The sequence below is a fragment of the Bos javanicus genome, chromosome 20 (genome assembly GCF_032452875.1).
Source record: "Bos javanicus breed banteng chromosome 20, ARS-OSU_banteng_1.0, whole genome shotgun sequence".
Taxonomy (NCBI): Eukaryota; Metazoa; Chordata; class Mammalia; order Artiodactyla; family Bovidae; genus Bos; species Bos javanicus.
The window spans coordinates 2,686,989-2,709,568 of record NC_083887.1 but is presented as its reverse complement, the minus strand read 5'-3'; the positions used below and the strand labels follow the sequence as shown (position 1 = coordinate 2,709,568).

The following is a 22,580-nucleotide window of genomic DNA, read 5'->3' as shown; positions in this document are numbered from 1 at the left end:
AAATTTCTCCACAAAAATATAAAGACTACAACCAAAGTTAGGTTTTGAAATGGCTTGTTAGCCAAGTAAGAAAAGCCACTTACCGTCAAAGAGTTAATTAAATCACCATTATTTTCAGTAGCCAAAGTTACATATGCAGAAAAAATGAATTTCAGACTACTTGCCTTTCAATGAGAATAAGGCCCGGACAGTTGAAAACAACAGAGCAACATCAAAATTCAATTTCAAACCAGGTGAAAGATTTGGAGGCTCTCCTTAGCTCTTTATGAGTTAACAGATGTTATCAACATGTGCAGCTCATACTGTTACCAATATGATCTGCTTATTCCAGAACCCAATGCTAAGTTTGAAGGGACTAAAGAATTAACCTTCATGAAGACTCTGCATGAAACTACTGGGCAGAATATTTTCAAAGAAGCTGAGAAAATACTAATTTGTACAACCTAAAGTGGTTGCTAAAATGTGTCACAACCAGTGGTAAAAATATATGGAACAGAAAAGGCTTAGTTGGACAAATTTACAAAGCTTGTAAAAACGTAAGCGTCTAGAGTCTGGTTATTCATCTTATTGTCATCGGCAGATATTTTGTAGTAAAGACTTAGCAGCAGCAGCAGTAAAGATTTGAATCTATCATGTGTTAATGAATCAATGGTAGTAACAGCGGATTTAACTCACTTTCATGAATTCATCTTCAGTTCTGACAATTTCTATCGGAAACAGAAGCTTAAAATTCTGACTTGCCCTACATACAGTAGTTGAGTAGCCTGGCAGTGGTGAAGTCTTACTGCAATTTTTTTTTTTTTGGCTCAGGACTAAGACTGAAAATTTTCTGAATGAGAAGAACCATCTTAATCCACTACTGTTAAACATTAAATGGCTTTTGCAATTAGTTTTCGCTGCAAACTTGATAAAAGTCTCTTAATGAATTCAACCTAACATTACAAAATTGTATAAAAGGCAAATAGTGCTTAGTACTAATATGAAACTTAAAATGCAAGAGTCATTCTAATAACAACTAACACTGATTAAATCACAAATAATATCAAGCTGTTTTATACACTTTCCACACTGTCAAATGTTAAAACAAGTAGCCAAATCTCTATTCCTGAGTATATTTTCTGAGTTCAAACTATGTTTGAAACAGCACATTTTTCAGGCCTTGATATAAGTGCAAAGCAAATTTCAAAATCCATTTAACTGAGCAATTCAGGCACCTTCACCTAACCTTCAACTGCAAGTGATTAACTTAGAATATAATCACATCCTAAAAGGCAAATATCAAGAGAAATTTTAATGCAGTTTTATACATGCCATCTAAGTGATGAATATGCTTAATTAAAATCATATGCTCATAAAGTGATATCAATACTTGGCAGTATCTATCTGTGTGAAAAGACATTTTTAAAGATGAAATTTGTAAAATCTCTTTACAAATAAGTATTAACATATGAACATTTAAAATCAATGCTAATGACAGGAAATATCAACTCTGAACATCAATTAAGCAAAATGTTATGGCTAAAAGAATAATTCAATTCTTTTCATCAGTAGACTTATACTACAAAAAACTGTACTCAATTATAATTATTTTAAATTTCATCAATAAAACTTCATGGAAATTTTTTTCTCTCTTCTGATAGGCATATTTACAAAACATCCTTGATTTTTCATCTTGGTCCACAAAGACTAAAATATTTACAATCTGGCCCTTTACAGAAAAAGTCTGCTTTTTTCCAACCTCTGCTCTACAACCTCTTATTATAGTGCTTATCATATCACTCCACAGCTCTTTATTTAAATATCTATGCCTTCTCAGATAAACTATGAGTTACTTTAATGCATGTGGATAAAGCAAGTAGGTAGTACAATGCCTGCTTTTACAATTAAATATTTGCTAAATGATGCTGAATGAATGGATATGAAACTGCATAATACAGGAAGACAAGAAGTAATCAGCATTCCTCTGAATCATTCTTTCACATTTCAGAGTTAATTACAATCTGCTTCTTCCACCTAGACTTTTTTTAATTCCAACTTTTTAAAATATAACTTTTACCACTGATAGAAGACTTAAAAGGGGACCAAGAGGAATCAAGCAAGTATTTCAATTCATGCTATTTCTACCTCCTGGGATCTTTCTTAAATATTCTTTCTAGGCATTCCAATTCTTTGACAGTCAAATAAACCATAGTAAAAAGACATGTAGTAATACCTATCAGTTAACCGACACTGCTAACCTACATGCATTGATTAACACTGACATATACCTACCGATCTTTCATTGTTAATTGCTACTATCAAATACTTACTGTTCCTTGTTCTAATAAAAGTTGACACTTGCTGAGACATTCTGGGCTGTCAATAAGTTCCAGGAGTGCTTTCTCAGCCTCTATTCTTTGTGTAAGATCAGTCCCTATGTAGAGATGAGTACACAATGCTTCCAATTCAGCCAAACTCTTGAGAAGAAAAAAAATTAGCATTTTACTTAAGTGGGAAAAAAATAAGACAAATATGTTAATCACAGGAAATAAGAGATGCAAATATCATGCATGTACTCATCAAGTCAATAAATGCTTACTGAGTTACTTCTACTTACTAGGGGTTACAGTGTTGAAAAAAAGGCAAATCTCCTAGCTCTAAATTATTTAAATTTAAATTGATTGTTCTGTGATGGAAAAGAAGTACAGAGGGGGACTTGCCTAATTCAAGGAGTTTAAGAAGGCATGCTTAAAGTGGTAATATCTACAGTGACCAGAAAGGACCAGTCATATGAAACAGAAAACAGTCCAGAAAAAGAAAACAGCATTTCCTGGGGTCCAGAAGAGAGAGTAATCATCTCAAGGCACTAAAAGATCAGTATGACTGGTAAATGGACAGCAAGGAGGAGATGCCAAATGAAGGTAAAGAGATGGGTGAGGGGAACTACCAGGTGCAAGCTGCAGACATTATGTCAATTTACATTATTTTTCAGACTGTAACAATTTCAATGGCTCCATCTATATAAAAAAGATATAAATACACACTGGTGTGGGTCTTCTAAACTAATGACTCATTGAGCTGCAGGTGAACCCTGGCATGATTCTCAGGAACTATGACTTAACCCCATGTTACTTATAGCCAGCTATCATGTTGCAGATTCTATGTTACAGATACAAGGAATAATTCATTGTGCTTAGCATCAGAAAGAACACAAATAACAAATATTGGCAAAAATGTGGAGAAAAGGGAGGCCTCATACACTGTTGGTGGTAAAGTAGTGTAGCCACTTTGGTAACAGTAGGGAGGTTCCTCAAAAAACTAAAATAGAACCATATGACCCAGCAAAAACCAGGATACATATCCAAAAAACCTATAAACACTAATTTGAAAAGCTACATGAACCGCAATGTTCACAGCATGATTTACAACTGCCAAGATATGGAATAAACTTAAGTGTTCACCAACAGAAGAATGAATCAAGAAGATGTGGTACACACACAAACACATGCATCAGTTCAGCCACTCTGTTATGTCCGACTCCTTGCAACCCCATGGACTGCAGCACTCCAGGCTTCCCTGTCCATCACCAAATCCTGGAGCTTGCTCAAACTCATGTCCATTGAGTAACCATCTTATTCTCTGTTGTCCTGTTCTCCTCCCGCCTTCAATCTTTCCCAGTGTCAGGGTCTTTTCCAATGAGTCAGTTCTTTGCATCAGGTGGCCAAAGTATTGGAGTTTCAGCTTCAACATCAGTCCTTCCAATGAATATTCAGGATTGATTTCCTTTAGGATCGACTGGTTGGATCTCCTTGAAGTTCAACTCTCAAGTCTTCTCCAACACCACAGTTCAAAAGGCATCAATTCTTCAGCACTCAGCTTTCTTTATAGTCCAACTCTTACTTCCATACATGACTACTGGAAGAGCCATAGCTTCGACTAGACGGACCTTGGTTGGCAAAGTAATGTCTCTGCTTTTTAATGTGCTGTCTAGGTTGATCATAACTTTCCTTCCAAGGAGTAAGCGTCTTTTAATTTCATGGCTGAAGTTACCATCTGCAGTGATTTTTGGAGCCCCCCAAAATAAACACTGTCACTGTTTCCACTGTTTCCCCATCTATTTGCCATAAAGTGATGAGACCAGAAGCCATGATCTTAGTTTTCTGAATGCTGAGTTTTAAGTCAGATTTCTCATTCTCCTTTTTCACCTTCATCAAGAGGCTCTTTAGTTCTTCGCTTTCTGCCATAAGGGTGGTATCATCTGCATATCTGAGGTTATTGATACTTGTCCCGGAAAATTGATTCCAGCTTGTGCTTCATCCAGCCCAGCATTTTGCATGATGCACTCTGCATAGAAGTTAAATAAGCAGGGTGACAACATACAGCCTTGACATATCCTTTGCTGATTTGGAACCAGTCTGTTGTTCCATGTCCAGTTCTGTTGCTTCTTGACCTGCATATAGATTTCTTAGGAGTCAGGTCAGGTGCTCTGGTATTCCCATCTCTTTAAGAATTTTCCAGTTTGTTGTGATCCACAGAGTCAAAGGCGTTGGCATAGTCAATAAAGCAGAAGTAGATGTTTTTTTGGAACTCTTGCTTTTTTGATGATCCAAAGTATGTTGGCAATTTGATCTCTGGTTCCTCTGCCTTTTCTAAATCCAGTTTGAAGATCTGGAAGTTTACGGTTCACATACTGTTGAAGCCTGGCTTGGAGAATTTTGAGCATTGCTTTGCTAGTGTGTGAGATGAGTGCAATCATGCGGTAGTTTGAGCATTCTTTGGCATTGCCTTTCTTTGAGATTGGAATGAAAACTGACCTTTTCCAGTCCTGGCCACTGCTGAGTTTTCCAAATTTGCTGGCATATTGAGTGCAGCGTTTTCACAGCATCATCTTTTAGGATTTGAAATAGCTCAGCTGGAATTCCATCACCTACACTAGTTTTGGTCATAGTGATGCTTCCTAAGGCCCACTTGACTTTGCATTCCAAAATGTCTGGCTCCTGGTGAGTGAATATACCATTGTGATTATCTGGGTCATAAAGATCTTTTTTGTACAGTTCTTCTGTGTATTCTTGCCACCTCTTTAATATCTTCTGCTTCTGTTAGGTCCATACCGTTTTGGTCCTTTATTGTGTGTATCTTTCCATGAAATGTTCCCTTGGTATCTCTAATTTTCTTGAAGAGATCTCTAGTCTTTCCATTCTATTGTTTTCTTCTACTTCTTTGCACTGATCACCAAGGAAGGCTTTCTTATCTCTCCCTGCTAATCTCTGGAACTCTGCATTCAAATGGGTATACCTTTCCTTTTCTCTTTTGCCTTTAGCTTCTCCTCTTTTCTCAGCTATTTGTAAGGCCTCCTCAGACAACCATTTTGCCTTTTTGCATTTCTTTTTCTTGGGGATGGTCTTGAACCTCTGTCCATAGTTCTTCAGGCACTCTGTCTATCAGATCTAATCCCTGGAATTTGTCACTTCTACTGTATAATCGTATGGGATTTGATTTAGATCGTACCTGTATGGTCTAGTGGTTTTCCCTACTTCCTTGAAATCTGAATTTTGCAATAAGGAGTTCATGATCTGAGCCATAGTCAGCTCCTGGTCTTGTTTTTGCTGACTGTATAGGGCTTCTCCATCTTTGGCTACAAAGAATATAATCATTCTGATTCTGATTTTGACCATCTGGTGATATCCATGTGTAGAGTCTTCTCTTGTGTTGTTGGAAGAGGGTGTTTGCTATGACCAGTGCATTCTCTTGGCAAAACTCTATTAGTCTTTGCCCTGCTTCATGTTGTACTCCAAAGCCAAATTTGCCTGTTATTCCAGGTATCTCTATCTTTTGCATTCCAGTTCCCTATAACTAAGAAGACAACCTTTTGGGGTGTTAGTTCTAGGTCTTGTAGGTCTTCACAGAACCATTCAACTTCAGATTCTTCAGCATTACTGATTGGGATACAGACTTGGATTACTGTGATACTGAATGGTTTGCCTTGGAAACGAACAGAGATCATTCTGTCATTTTTGAGACTGCATCCAAGTACTGTATTTCAGACTCTTTTGTTGACTATGAGGGCTACTCCATTTCTCCTAAGGGATTCTTGCCCACAGTAGTAGATATAATGGTCATCTGAGTTAAATTTGCCCATTCCAGTCCACTTCAGTTCACTCATTCCTAAAATGTCGATGTTACTCTTGCCATCATCTTCTGTTTGACTTCCAATTTACCATGATTCATGGACCTAACATTCCAGGTTCCTATGTAATATTGTTCTTTACAGCATCAGACTTTACTTCCATCACCAGTCACATCCACAACTGGGTGCTGTTTTTGCTTTGGCTCCATCTCTCCATTCTTTCTGGAATTATTTTTCTACTCTTCTCCAGGAGCATACTGGGCACCTACTGACCTGGGGACCATCTTTCAGTGGCATATCGTTTTGACTTTTCATACTGTTCATGGGATTCTCAAGGCAAGAATACTAAAGTGGTTTGCCATACCAACAGAATATCTCAACCACAAAAAAGAATGAAATTGTGCCATTTACAGCAACATGGATGGACCTGGAAGCTGCTCAGTCGTGTCCGACTCTTTGCGACCCCATGGACTATACAGTCCCTGGAATTCCCAGGCCAGAATACTGGAGTGGGTAGCCTTTCCCTTCTCCATGGGATCTTCCTAACCCAGGGATTGAACCCAAGTCTCCCACATTGCAGGCAGATTCTTTACCAGCTGAGCTACAAGGGAAGCCCAAGAACACTGGAGTCAGTAGCCTATTCCCTCTCCAGCAGATCTTCCCAACCCAGGAATCGAACTGGGTCTCCTGCATTACCGGATTCTTTTACCAAATTGGGGGGCATTATGCTAAGTGAAATTAGTCAGAGGAGAGGAAGACAAATAGTGAATGATATCACTTATATATGCAGAATCTAAAAAACACAACAAACTAGTTAATATAACAAAAAAGAAACAGATTCACAGATACAGAAAACAAACTTGTGGTTACCTGTGGAGGGAATGTGGAAAGAGGCAATACAGGGCTTGGGGAGGGGGAGGCACAAACCACCGGGTGTAAGACAGGCTACGACATACTGTAAAACAGAGGCAATACCGGCAACATTTTGTGGTGACTTTAACCTTTAAAAACTGTATAAAAATATAGGTGGAGGATAAACAAGTACATTTTAAAAATAAAAAAAGAACAATTCATTCTGTAATCATTCATTTATAAATATAATCTCATCAGAAGATACAGGATACATGGATAAAATCTGAAAGAAAACTTTTTAAATGAGTTTGGTATTCCTCTCAGCTGTAGAGAATTTTTGCTAAAGGCATCTTACTAAAACTACTTCAGTTTGAACTTAGAGAATTATTCTTTGGAGGTCAAGAAAAATTGGCACAGATTTTAATGTCAGGTAGGCATATCAAAGTAATGGGATATTCAAAAGTAATGCCATTTTTTTATGCTTTCTGGCCTGAATTCTTATGTAGCAGTTTACAGCTACACTAGTCTAAGCATTCTCTCAGATGCATATACCTTTGCCAAAGAACAGAAGAGGGCTACAGAGGATGAGAAAGTTGAATAGCGTCACCAACTCAGTGAACATGAATTTGAGCAAATTCTGAGAGATGGTGAAGAACAGAGAAGCCTGGCGCACTGCAGTCCATGGGGTCACGGAGTCAGACACAACTAACTGTAACTTAGTGACTAAACAACAACAAATAGGAATACATAAGAAACACTGAAAGGAAACCTCCTCTAACTCCCTTTATTCTTTACAGTTCTCGCTCCTTGTTTTTTTACAGCATTTTCCACTTCTTTATACAGGCCAGAGCACAACATCCCAGACTAGAGAATTTTTTGCTATAGTGAAAATAAAAGTACAAAAGAAAGGTTTTAAAAGGATAATTAAGATAAAGGACCTCAAATGAACCACATTTTAAACATTTCCTCTACCTGGATTGTCCCAACAAGCCCTAATAGTGCTACTACATACTGTTTTTAACATTAAAATGTGTAGAAAACGTATGGTGCATGAATACATATGAATTCTCATGTTTCCTCCAAGGGTAAGAAACAAACATGAAAAGAGCTACCACTTTCCCTCTTGTGACTCATGATCAACCTCAGAAGTATTTTCCTTCATCTAATAAATTTAAAGGGCTGAATTTTCGAGCTGATAATGCCCAGAATAATTTAATGATAAACTGATCCTGCTATCATGCATTCAACTATACATCAATAGGTCTAGACTCCGATGAAGTAGACTCTGAGTGTAAAAAAGTGAAGCCAGAAATAGTGACAAAATCTAACTACTGAAAAACAAAAGGCAGCAATAACTGAGACTAATAATAGCATATACCTTAAAGGTTTGCTGGGAGGATTAAATGAGCTAGGGCCACATAACTTCTAGCACACTTTACACCCTATAAAGATTAGTTGTTTATTACTAGTATTACCTAATAATAGTATTGTAATGGATGGAACTGTATCCTCCTAAAAGATATATCCAAGTCCTAACCCCCAATACCTTTGAAATATTTGAAAATAAAGTCTTTGTAAATCCTTAAATTAAGGATGGAGGGATGAGATCAAACCGAGGGATTTAGGGCAGGCTCTAAATCCAGTCATTCATAAAAGAGACAGGGACATTTGAGGTGCAGAGACACAAGTAAATAGGTCTCAGGAAGGATGAGGCAAAGACTGGGGTGATATATCTACAAGCCAAGGACCACCAAGAACTGCAAGCAGCTATCAGAACTTAGGGGCAAAGTATGGAACAGTTTCTCCCTCAAGAGCTCCAAGAAGAGACCAATCCTGTCAACACATTAATTTCAGACTTCTGGCTTCCATACCTATAAAAGAAAAAAATTGCATTTTTTTAACTCACCCAGTTTGTGGTAATTTGTCACAACAGCCCCAGGAAACATAAACATTAATATTAACCAATTCAAGAATATCTAAGTAAATATAGAAAAGTTCTGGAATTTTGTCCTTTTTGCTATATTGATTTAGAGAACTCCAACACAGGCTTGTTTACATCAACAATGTTATCAATGACCCTTTTTTCCCAAATGCCTTTCAAATTATTAACCACTGAAGGGCAGTGCAAGATATAAAGGTAAAGATTTGAACTATCTCCTAAGACTTAAACAAAGGGCAAAAAAAAAAATCAAGTTATTCTTTCTCTGTAATGATAACAATTAAATGCCTGGCAAATGAAATCATTTTTAGAGAAAAGGATACATACACAAAAATCCTTACCCTGTTGGAAAAGCATTATGTGAACATTTCATAGAGTTAAACTCATAATGTGATGATCGCTGAGCGACTAAGCAATCTTCTGATTAGCATTTGATTTCACAGGGATTCTGTCTATAGAGACTTTACTTTTCACGGTGAACTGATAAACTGCATCTTAGTTTTATAGTGATGTCTGAGAATATGGTTAACATAAGCATGCCTCAGAGAAATGGATCCCTTCTAAATGTGTTGACAAATTGGGTTTGAGTTATTAAATTTTCTACTGGGCTTCGTATCAACATTAGAAGCCCATACAAATAAATAACAAGTAGCACTGGACATCACCTAACTCCCATAGATTTACTATCAAGCATTCAAGGACAGTACCCAATTTCCATAGCCTAGGAGACAATGATATAATCCTGCCTACAGTCTAAATAAGGATCTTCAAGTTATTCTGGACTGATTTCTGCCCTTTGTACCTGACATACAATTAACCCCTAGATGATGCAACTTCTTTCTATACAGTAACTCTCATCGTGTATCCATCAAGAGGTAAAAGAAGCAAGACCAAAAAAAGAGTATATATTGTATGATTCTATAGTAAAAGAAAGCAGATCAGTGGTTTCAGGCTGGGGAGGGAGCAGAATGGGAAGAAAGGGAAGGATAGGGAAGCAGCAAGGGGGGATTAAGCAAGGGGGATATAAGGAAACTTGGGGAGTGATAGATATGTTCATTATCTTAATTTCAGTGATGGTTTCACAGTTATAAACTATGTCAAAATTCATCCAATATGTGTGGTTTATTATTTGTCAATTAAACTTCAAGAAGGAGAAGGAAATGGTATTCTTGCCTGGGAAATCCCACGGACAGAGAAGCCTATGAGTTACAGTCCACGGAGTCACAAAAGAGTTGGACACAACTTAGCCACTAAACAATAGCAAGAAAACCTCAAGAAAGCTGAAAAAATGAAGGGTTTTTTCTTTTGTTCTAGAGAAAAATGTTCCCTCATAATGAAACAATAAATTGATGAACTACAAAAATCCCACCTCAATTAAATTTAAATTCTTTTCAATTACTTCCCTGTATCTTTCCTGCCTTCTGGAATTAAACCTCTTAACTGCCATTAATAAAGTGCCTTTATCTTACAATTACTCATTTCCCACAAACTCTTTGTTTTTTCCTCCCTTTATTAACTTTTCCTAAGCACCCGAAGGTTTATTTCTGGGCCTCTTAGAACTTCTCCTTCTACAATGAATTGGGTCATATTTGTTTTAGTGCTTTACAGTTTACAAAAGTATTTCCATCTTCTATTTTTTAAACGAATCCAAAAAGTAGACTCCTGTAAATTACATATTTTAGCATATCCATTTTACAGACAAAAAAAAAACCAACCCTGAGGCTGAGCAATCAAATACATATGTGTGTGTGTGCGCACGTGTGTGTATATACACACATATAGCTCAAATAGAGCAAATGGTCAATTCTGAGCCACATACAAATCTATAGACCCCAACACATGTTGTCTCAACACCCTGGACTGGTTGGATCTCCTTGCAGTCCAAGGGACTCTCAAGAGTCTTCTCCAACACCGCAGTTCAAAAGCATCAATTCTTTGGCGCTCAGCTTTCTTTATAGTTCAACTCTCACATCCATACATGACAACTGGAAAAACCATAGCCTTGACGAGACGGGCCTTTGTCAGCAAAGTAATGTCTCTGCTTTTTAATATGCTGTCTAGGTTGGTCATAGTGTCTTTAAATTCCTTCCAAGGAGTAAGCATCTTTTAATTTCATGGCTGCAGTCACCATCTGCAGTGGCCATAGGACTGGAAAAGGTCAGTTTTCATTCCAATCCCAAAGAAAGGCAATGCCAAAGACTGCTCAAACTACCGCACAATTGCACTCATCTCACATGCCAGTAAAGTAATGCTCAAAATTCTCCAAGCCAGGCTTCAGCAATAAGTGAACCATGAACTTCCAGATGTTCAAGCTGGTTTTAGAAAAAGCAGAGGTACCAGAGATCAAATTGCCAACACCCGATGGATCATCGAAAAAGCAAAAACAGAAAAACATCTATTTCTGCTTTACTGACTATGCCAAAGCCTTTGACTGTGTTGATCACAACAAACTGTGGAAAATTCTTAAAGAGATGGGAATACCAGTCCACCTGACCTGCCTCTTGAGAAATCTGTATGCAGGTCAGGAAGCAACAGTGAGAACTGGACATGGAATAACAGACTGGTTCCAAATAGGAAAAGGAGTACCTCAAGGCTGTATATTGTCACCCAGCTTATTTAACGTATATGCAGAGCACATCATGAGAAACACTGAGGGGGAAGAAGCACAAGCTGGAATCGAGATTGCCAGGAGAAATCCCAATAACCTCAGATATGCAGATGACACCACCCTTATGGCAGCAAGTGAAGAAGAACTAAAGAGCCTCTTGATGAAAGTGAAAGAGAAAAGTGAAAAAGCTGGCTTAAAGCTCAACATTCAGAAAACTAAGATCATGGTATCTGGTCCCACCACTTCATGGCAAATAGATGGGGAAACAGTGGAAACAGAGGCTGACCTTTTACTTTAGTCATCATCAACCTGCAGATGATATCCTAGTCCATACTTTCAACCTTGTCTGTTCACCATCTTTATATTTACCTATAAATTTCTTCTTCTTGGCTTTAGCAGTTGTGGCACATGGGCTCAGTAGCTACACTTCCGGGGCTCTTGTGTACAGCCTCAATAGCTGTGGCACACTGGCTTAGCTGCTCCATCACATGGGGATCCCGGACCAGGGATCCAACCTGCATCTCCGGCACTGGCAGGCAGGTTCTTTACCACTCAGCCACCATGGCATGGTTTCATTTGACCTAAACGCTCAGGTCAATCATGTGGCACCCAACCAATCACAACTACAAAAAGAAGCCCCAAGAAAAGTTCCAGAACTCAAAGCTCAGGTTGTGCTTCCCTGGTTTGCAATATTCAGTGCTTACTGCCACACAAATATGATAGGAGAGTAACATGCCCTGAGGACCAAAAAGCTTTGTTTCAGAATGCGCCCAGATTCTGCTCTATGCACCTCTCTTTCAATCAATCAATCAATTTAGTACGTGTACTTTCCCAATGAGAAACTTGAGTATGATAGCTTTCAGTGAATTGTGTGAGTCCTTCTGTTAATCCTGAGAATGGCACTGGGAAACTCTCAAATATGCAAGTGGCGTCAGTAGTGAGGGTAGTCTTGCAAACTGTGCCCTCAAACATTGCAGTTTAGCTGATGCCAAGTATATAACAATTTATCATAGAGTCCTACCAATTCCTTTAAAATAAAGACTCATACTCAACACCTCTACATGATATTCATAGACAGCAGACCAACAGAACAGTATTTTACAACTGTGGCCTACAGTGCCCTGGATTTCTTTAGGGGTTTCTTCTGGAATCATTGTGGAAGCCTAGAATTTGTCCAGCTATTTAAAAAGTCACTATTATTAAAGTGATCTCAAGCAAATTATCTAACCTTTCTAAACCTCACTTTTGAAACTGCAGGTTTCAAAACCACCTTCCAAAATAATTATGAAGATTAAGATAGAAACGACAAGAGAAAGCTTGATCTAGCTCCTGGCAAATAGCAGATCTACACAAACTGTAAATAGTTTCTTCAGTTAACTATAAAACACCACGTTGCTCTTTTGTCTATAGTTTCACCCATTCAACTCCACAACCCCAGGACCATCTTTGCCAAACCCCTTTCTCCTCATGATTCTAACTGTTAATAATCATATCTAGATCAAATCAGGTATAGTAGCCTGGCTGGGTATTAAGAAGCACATAGTTCCAGGTTCTGGGAAGCTAAAAAGATCAACTAACTGCATCTCCTAAAGTTTTCCTGATGTTACCTCTTAATTCTCTCCAAGATTCCTCTGTGAAATCTAAAGTGCCTACCTCTTCCTTGATCCTAGAAACCTCTTTCCTCTCTTCCTTGCCCACTAACTGGACTGTCTCCTCTAAGACAATCCAGATTCATTTCTTCCTTTGGGACAGAGTATCCTAACTCACAACTTCCTAATCAGAATGCACGTGCCTTGAATGGATTATAGGAATGTCTAGGATATTGATCCCCTTGCCCTTCAGGCAGCCAGGCTTTTAGTTATGAGTAGTTTACGTCAATGGACCACCCAATTACCATTCTTTATGTGTGCCATAATTTGAAAAAGATTGTGAAGTAGTAACCTAATCTCACACAAATCCACTTATGCCAAAATGGCATAATTTTTTACTAACTACCTGTTTGGGTAGATGACTGCAAGATATTGGTATGAAAGAATATGGAATATGAATTACTAGGGTTACTCTCGGAGAAGGCAATGGCAACCCACTCCAGTACTCTTGCCTGGAAAATCCCATGGATGGAGGAGCCTGGTAGGCTGCAGTAAATGGGGTCGCAAAGACTTGGACACGACTGAGGGACTTCACTTTCACTTTTCACTTCCATGCATTGGAGAAGGATATGGCAACCCATTCCAGTGTTCTTGCCTGGAGAATCCCAGGGACAGGGGAGCCTGGTGGGCTGCCGTCTATGGGGTCGCACAGAGTCGGACACAACTGAAGCGACTTAGCAGCAGCAGTAGCAGCAGGGTTACTCTAGTTCTGTAGACTTGGGCAAGTCACAATTGTTCTAAGACTCAGTGTCTTCAGGAATAAAATGTATGTGTGCACATAAAGTAGGGGGACTGGTTCCAGGCCACCCTGCAGATAACCAAAACCCAAAGATGCTCATTCCTTATATAAAATGGCACAGTATTTGCATATAATCTCTATCAATTTAAATAATCTCATACTTTTACTACCTAATACACGTGTGTGCGTGCTCAGCTGCTCAGTCACGTTCTACTCTTTGCGACCCTATAGACTATAGGCCACCAGGCACCTCTGTCCATGGGATTTTCCAAGAACGAATACTAGAGTAGGTTGCCATTTCCTCCTCCAGGGGACCTTCCCCATCCAGGGATTGAACCCAGTGTCTCCTGCAGCTCCTGTGTTGGCAGGCAGATTCTTTACCACTGCTCCACCTGGGGAGCCCATACCTAATACAATATAAATGCTATATAAATAGTTGTAAATTCAATGTAAATGATATGTAAATAGTTGCCAGGGTGTGGCAAATTCAAGTTTTTTTAAACTTTCTGGAATTGTTTAATATGTTCAATCCACAGTTGGTTAAATCCACTGATGCAAAACTCACAGATACAACAAGCCAACTGTATACACACACCTCTCAAGCTAGTTGTACGATTCAAAATCTACAAGCATGGAAAAATTCCAAATGCTAGGTACCAGTTATTACTAGTAATAAATGTTCCTTGAGTTAACTGGGTAACAATATGATCCATATACTGAACACAATTCAAACTGAAAAGGTTCAGAGCTTTTTTCAGGCCCCTCAAACTGTCACGTCTTTCATTTGTCCAACTTCACTTTTAAGCTGCCCAGAGCTGTTGTGACATAGAGTCTGAAGAAACTAATTTCGGTAGTTCTGCCATTAGGAGCTAATTTTTCCACCATTACCTAAAGTATGAAGAAATCTTCCCGACTGGGTGATTTACTATTATGCATATCTTTCCAATTCTGAAACCGTTCCAAACTTCCACCATAGTTTTTAATTGCCCTCAAGATTTACACCTGAACTATGAACAACTGTTCATCTATTTACAATCCCAAAGCCCTCCCTGTGAGATTCTGCCAGTGAAGATTTCCCAAAGGGCATTTTTACTAAAGTGGCAATAAATAACATTATTTTGACCTGGAGACCCTTAGCAATGGCAAGGAATCAAAACAATGTGTCAGGCTTACTATCTCCTGAGCTGTCAATTACCTGATAGGAGAGTGGATGGTTGAAAAGAAAGTACCCTTTGGAAGAATCAATAATTAGGTAATGAATCATTGTAGTCTCAGGGGGCCCAAAGAAGTCTACAAAGGGTTGGGACACTTAGATACACTATCACCATGTTATGAAATTGCCTATCTCTCCAAGGTCATTTCCTGCCTCCACAGCCTCCCCTCCTCCCTTCCCTTTCATAGGAACCTAAGCTCCAGTCAGACTGAACTACCCCAGTGCGCCATGTTCTTCCACAATTCTTTGACTTGACTCACACTGTCCTTTCGCCTCTACCCTTCCCTTTCTCTTTGCTCGGTTCTTTCAAGATCCAGTAGACTGCAAGTTCCCTGACTGTACAAATCATAAAGTTTTGAGAGAGTTTTATCTTAAGTACCTAGCAAAGTAGGAACTCAATTAACAAGTGGATGAACGGAAGCTCAAAAAAGCTTGCCTGACAAGCACAGCATCTGTGCCTCACTGCTTCCCAACATACGCACCCAGAGTTGAGTGCCCCTTTCAATATTCCCATGATATCCTGTGATTAATTCTATCACATCATTTTTCACATTTATTGTAATTATCTGTGAATTTCATGAGGGCAAGGATGCTAATAAGATGATGTAATTCTTTATCCCACAACTCTGCACAGTGCTTGAGACCCGGGGGTGGGGATGGGGGTGGGGGGGTACCGGGGTGGGTGCCGAGGAGGCTCTACAATGTTTGTTGAATAAATAACTGGATGCATATGCCAAAGTGCCCGAGAATATCTGAATATTTGAGCCTTCCTCCAGCCCGCATCCCACCCTGACCGTTTCTGCGCTCCTAGTGCGCGTCCTGCCCCGGTTTCCTCCTCCAATGAGGCTGCTGCAGAGCCCTCCTTCTCAACTCCCCACAAACAGAGCCCCTGCCGACTCCAGCCAATTCAAGTCCAAATGCAGAGCCGCTCCTTCGGCGGACCCAGGCCCCTCTCGAGCTCCCTCCGAACTGTGTGGAGGCTGACGATGGAGCCGCGGCCGGAGACGCGGCGGGAAAGCTGATCCGGTACTGCCGGTCTCCCACCTGCTCGGGCGCCGCCGAACCTCGGTGCGCGTCGTGCGGCGGCACCCGGGAGGGCGGGCTCCCGCGCGGCCGGTCCTCAGCATCCGCACCTCTCTCTCGAGGGGCGACCTCCAGCCTAGCCCCTGCCCCTCCAACCCGCCATCCCCGAGCTCGGGCCGCCCCTTCCTCGGGCCCGGGCCTGGGGTGGGCAGCCCAGACCAGTGCCTGGTCCCTGGCCAGGAACGGGGCCTAGGGCTCCGACGCACCGGCCGGCGGCCCCGCGGCCTCCGTCGCCGGACTCGGCCCTCAGTCTCCAGACCCCAGCCTCCCGCCAGATTCCCGGAGCGGCGGGGCGGGGATCCGCGGCGCAGAGCGCACTGACCTGGAAGTGCAGCGCCATCTTCCCGGGAGGCGGCGCCGGTCAGCGCCCCGAGCGCCCGAGGGGAGGGAGCGTAGGCGGGTGCCACCGAAGCCCCAGCCGGCCGCGGGGTCCCTGCGCCGCTCGCTCGCTCTTCGCTTCAACCTCGCGACTGTCGCGCTCGAAGCTCCGGACGGGGCGGGGCCGGCGGGGCGGGGCGAGCGCGTGCGGGCGGGCCCGACGGGGCGGGGACCGGGGGCCAGGAATCTAAACTGCCCCTCCCCCACCGCGCTCACGTTTCAACGGCCGCTGCCTCAGGTGGGTGGCGATGTCAGACCTCTGCCTCTTGACACAACCCCCCAGCGCAACTGCCAGCCGAGGGTCCTGACTACATCTCCCACAGACTCTTTGACCCGTAACTCCTAGAGCACAGCTATTGCCTGCAGCTTCTGACTCCCCCATTTTCACAAGTTTTCTTGTCTCCTAACACTCACTTGTTAATTGACTCCTACAGGTCAACTGCTCTCCTTGGTCCCTGACTCCCAGAACCCAGGTTTCAGGTTTTTTAAACTTTTGGTTAAAATTAAACTGACAGTATCTATATATTGTCAAGTTGTAAAATTCTAGTTCACTTACTTGTTGTCTCTATTTCATTTAACATGAACTTACATTTCACACTAAAAAATTCCATTGAAATGAGAATTTATTTGAGAAGTAGGTCAGAGTCACTCCTTTCCAGTGCTTTTCATTTCCTCTTGAAGTTTGATACTTCCAGTTAGGGTCATTGTACTTTAGAGTGAAAAATTCCTATAATACCTCATATAGTTCAGGTTTACTAGTGGCAAATTCAGTTTTAACATGAAAATGTCTTTATTTCACATACATTTTTTAAAGGATAGTTTTGCTGGGTATAGAACTCTATTTTGACATTAAAATTTTTTTCTGCACTTATAAAATGCCTTTCTCTTGATTACTGATTGCCATTATTTCTATTCAGAAATTAGCTGTCAGTCTGATTTTTGCTCCTTTGAAGGTAATATGTCTCCTCCCACCCCTGGCTGCTTTAAAATTTTTCCTCTTTCTTTTTGGTCTTCAGCATTTTGAGTGTGATGTAACTGTGAGTGTGGTGTGTGTGGGGGGGGGGGGCGGTGTTCCTGCTTGGGATTCATAAAGCTTCTTAAATGTGATATCTGATTTTTTCTTTCTAATTTCTTAAAATTCTTGGTCAGTATGTCTTTAAATAACTGCTTCTGTCCCATTTTTCTCTTTCTGGCACTCCAATTACATGTATATTAAACCTTTTATAGAGTTTTCCATGTCTCTTATACTCTTTTTTGTATTTTTGTCTTCTTTTCTTGTCATGGTTTCATCTGCATATTTTTTACTGACCTTTCACCCAAGTCAATAGAAACTCTCTATTCTGCTGTGTCTGAGCTGGTATACAACCCCTCTATTGAATTCTTAATTTTAGTTATAATATTTTCAGTTCCAGAATTTTCATTAGACACCTCCTCTTCAATTCTTTGAATAGATTCAAAGGTTCTGGTGAAATGTATCATTCCTTTATTTTCTTGAGTATTTTAATGATATTATTTAAAGCCCTTATCTGATATCTGGAGAAGGCAATGGCAACCCAATCCAGTACTCTTGCCTGGAAAATCCCATGGACAGAGGAGCCTGGTAGGCTGCAGTCCGTGGGTCGCTAAGAGTCGGATATGACTGAGCAACTTCACTTTTACTTTTCACTTTTATGCATTGAAGAAGGAAATGGCAACCCACTCCAGTGTTCTTGCCTGGAGAATCCCAGGGACGGGGGAGCCTGGTGGGCTGCCGTCTATGGGGTTGCACAGAGTCGGACACAACTGAAGTGACTTAGCATCTGATATCTACAGTATCTGAGTCAATATGTGGGTCCTTCTGTCTTCCATAATTTGGTCCTATTTTTTCAAGCTTGTCTCATGATTTCTTATTGAATGTTAGTGTGGAAGAAAAACTGTAGAAGTTCTGGATGATATGAACTTTCTCCATGGAAGGTTTTTTTATTTTTATTGTAGTAGGCAGATAGAATACCAGGGGATCACTTCAATCCTATTGACTTGGCTTTAGGCTTTTATTTCTTTAAATTTTATTTTTTAACTTTACAATATTGTATTGGTTTTGCCATATATCAAAATAAATCCACCACAGGTATACATGTGTTCCCCATCCTGAACCCTCCTCCCTCCTCCCTCCCCATACCATCCCTCTGGATCATCCCAGTGCACCAGCCCCAAGCATCCAGTATCGTGCATTGAACCTGGACTGGTGACTCGTTTCATATATGATATTATACATATTTCACTGCCATTCTCCCAAATCATCCCACCCTCTCCCTCTCCCACAGAGTCCATAAGACTGTTCTATACACCAGTGTCTCTTTTGCTGTCTCGTATACAGGGTTATTGTTACCATCTTTCTAAATTCCATATATATGCGTTAGTATACTGTATAGGTGTTTTTCTTTCTGGCTTACTTCACTCTGTATAATAGGCTCCAGTTTCATCCACCTCATTAGAACTGATTCAAATGTATTCTTTTTAATGGCTGAGTAATACTCCATTGTGTATATGTACCACAGCTTTCTTTATCCATTCATCTGCTGATGGACATCTAGGTTGCTTCCATGTCCTGGCTATTATAAACAGTGCTGCAATGAACATTGGGGTACACGTGTCTCTTTCCCTTCTGGTTTCCTCAGTGTGTATGCCCAGCAGTGGGATTGCTGGATCATAAGGCAGTTCTGTTTCCAGTTTTTTAAGGAATCTCCACACTGTTCTCCATAGTGGCTGTACTAGTTTGCATTCCCACCAACAGTGTAAGAGGGTTCCCTTTTCTCCACACCCTCTGCAGCATTTATTGCTTGTAGACTTTTGGATCACAGCCATTCTGACTGGCGTGAAGTGGTACCTCATAGTGGTTTTGATTTGCATTTTTCTGATAATGAGTGATGTTGAGCATCTTTTCATGTGTTTGTTAGCCATCTGTATGTCTTCTTTGGAGAAATGTCTATTTAGTTCTTTAGCCCATTTTTTGATTGGGTCATTTATTTTTCTGGAGTTGAGCTGTAGGAGTTGCTTGTATATTTTTGAGATTAGTTGTTTGTCAGTTGCTTCATTTGCTATTATTTTCTCCCATTCTGAAGGCTGTCTTTTCACCTTGATTATAATTTCCTTTGTTGTGCAGAAGCTTTTAAGTTTAATTAGGTCCCATTTGTTTATTTTTGCTTTTATTTCCAATATTCTGGGAGGTGGGTCATAGAGGATCCTGCTGTGATGTATGGCAGAGAGTGTTTTGCCTATGTTCTCCTCTAGGAGTTTTATAGTTTCTGGTGTTACATTTAGATCTTTAATCCATTTTGAGTTTATTTTTGTGTATGGTGTTAGAAAGTGCTCCAGTTTCATTCTTTTACAAGTGGTTGACCAGTTTTCCCAGCACCACTTGTTAAAGAGATTGTCTTTAATCCATTGTATATTCTTGCCTCCTTTGTCAAATATAAGGTGTCCATATGTGTGTGGATTTATCTCTGGGCTTTCTATTTTGTTCCATTGATCTATATTTCTGTCTTTGTGCCAGTACCATACTGTCTTGATAACTGTGGCTTTGTAGTAGAGCCTGAAGTCAGGCAAGTTGATTCCTCCAGTTCCATTTTTCTTTCTCAAGCTAGCTTTGGCTATTCGAGGTTTTTTGTATTTCCATACAAATTGTGAAATTATTTGTTCTAGCTCTGTGAAAAATACCGTTGGTAGCTTGATAGGGATTGCATTGAATCTATAAATTGCTTTGGGTAGTATACTCATTTTCACTATATTGATTCTTCCAATCCATGAACATGCTATATTTCTTCATCTATTAGTGTCCTCTGATTTCTTTCACCAGTGTTTTATAGTTTTCTATATATAGGTCTTTAGTTTCTTTAGGTAGATATATTCCTAAGAATTTTATTCTTTTCATTGCAATGGTGAATGGAATTGTTTCCTTAATTTCTCTTTCTGTTTTCTCATTATTAGTGTATAGGAATGCAAGGGATTTCTGTGTGTTGATTTTATATCCTGCAACTTTACTGTATTCACTGATTAGTTCTAGTAATTTTCTGGTGGAGTCTTTAAGGTTTTCTATGTAGAGCATCATGTCATCTGCAAACAGTGAGAGTTTTACTTCTTCTTTTCCAATTTGGATTCCTTTTATTTCTTTTTCTGCTCTGATTGCTGTGGCCAAAACTTCCAAAACTATGTTGAATAGTAATGGTGAAAGTGGGCACCCTTGTCTTGTTCCTGACTTTAGAGGAAATGCTTTCAATTTTTCACCATTGAGGATAATGTTTGCTGTGGGTTTGTCATATATAGCTTTTATTATGTTGAGGTATGTTCCTTCTATTCCTGCTTTCTGGAGAGTTTTTATCATAAATAGATGTTGAATTTTGTCAAAGGCTTTCTCTGCATCTATTGAGATAATCATATGGTTTTTATTTTTCAATTTGTTAATGTGGTGTATTACATTGATTGATTTGTGGATATTGAAGAATCCTTGCATCCCTGGGATAAAGCCCACTTGGTTATGGTGTATGATCTTTTTAATGTGTTGTTGGATTCTGATTGCTAGAATTTTGTTAAGGATTTTTGCATCTATGTTCATCAGTGATATTGGCCTGTAGTTTTCTTTTTTTGTGGCATCTTTGTGAGGTTTTGGTATTAGGGTGATGGTGGTCTCATAGAATGATTTTGGAAGTTTACCTTCCTCTGCAATTTTCTGGAAGAGTTTGAGTAGGATAGGTGTTAGCTCTTCTATAAAGTTTTGGTAGAATTCAGCTGTGAAGCCATCTGGTCCTGGGCTTTTGTTTGTTGCAAGATTTCTGATTACAGTTTCAATTTCAGTGCTTGTGATGGGTCTGTTAAGATTTTCTATTTCTTCCTGGTCCAGTTTTGGAAAGTTGTACTTTTCTAAGAATTTGTCCATTTCTTCCACGTTGTCCAATTTATTGGCATATAATTGCTGATAGTAGTTTCTTATGATCCTTTGTATTTCTGTGTTGTCTGTTGTGATCTCTCCATTTTCATTTCTAATTTTATTGATTTGATTTTTCTCCCTTTGTTTCTTGATGAGTCTGGCTAATGGTTTCTCAATTTTATTTATCCTTTCAAAGAACCAGCTTTTGGCTTTGTTGATTTTTGCTATGGTCTCTTTGTTTCTTTTGCATTTATTTCTGCCCTAATTTTTAAGATTTCTTTCCTTCTACTAACCCTGGGGTTCTTCATTTCTTCCTTTTCTAGTTACTTTAGGTGTAGAGTTAGGTGATTTATTTGACTTTTTTCTTGTTTCTTGAGGTATGCCTCTATTGCTATGAACTTTCCCCTTAGGACTGCATTTACAGTGTCCCACAGGTTTTGGGTTGTTGTGTTTTCATTTTCATTCATTTCTATGCAAATTTTGATTTCTTTTTTGATTTCTTCTGTGATTTGTTGGTTATTCAGCAGCGTGTTGTTCAGCCTCCATATGTTGGAATTTTTAATAGTTTTTCTCCTGTAATTGAGATCTAATCTTACTGCATTGTGGTCAGAAAAGATGCTTGGAATGATTTCAATTTTTTTGAATTTACCAAGGCTAGATTTATGGCCCAGGATGTGATCTATCCTGGAGAAGGTTCTGTGTGTGCTTGAGAAAAAGGTGAAATTCATTGTTTTGGGATGAAATGTCCTATAGATATCAATTAGGTCTAACTCGTCTATTATATCATTTAAAGTTTGTGTTTCCTTGTTAATTTTCTGTTTAGTTGATCTATCCATAGGTGTGAGTGGGGTATTAAAGTCTCCTACTATTATTGTGTTATTGTTAATTTCCCCTTTCATACTTGTTAGCATTTGTCTTACATATTGCAGTGCTCCTATGTTGGATGCATATATATTTATAATTGTTATATCTTCTTCTTGGATTGATCCTTTGATCATTATGTAGTGACCGTCTTTGTCTCTTTTCACAGCCTTTGTTTTAAAGTCTATTTTATCTGATATGAGTATTGCTACTCCTGCTTTCTTTTGGTCCCTATTTGCATGAAAAATC

At 39.6% G+C, this 22,580-nt stretch overlaps 1 protein-coding gene across 1 annotated transcript in view; it reads right to left on the bottom strand.

Moving 5' to 3' along the window:
• Nucleotides 1–16,697, bottom strand: part of RANBP17 (RAN binding protein 17) — a 365,939-nt gene extending 349,242 nt beyond the window's left edge. The window contains exons 1-2 of the mRNA XM_061393198.1: nucleotides 16,512–16,697; nucleotides 2,310–2,456 (exon numbers count right to left, since the gene is read on the bottom strand). Coding sequence (XP_061249182.1) covers nucleotides 2,310–2,456; nucleotides 16,512–16,529 — 165 coding nt within the window. The 5' untranslated portion in view covers nucleotides 16,530–16,697. The remainder of the gene's footprint in view (nucleotides 1–2,309; nucleotides 2,457–16,511) is intronic.
• Nucleotides 16,698–22,580: the final 5,883 nt, after the last annotated feature.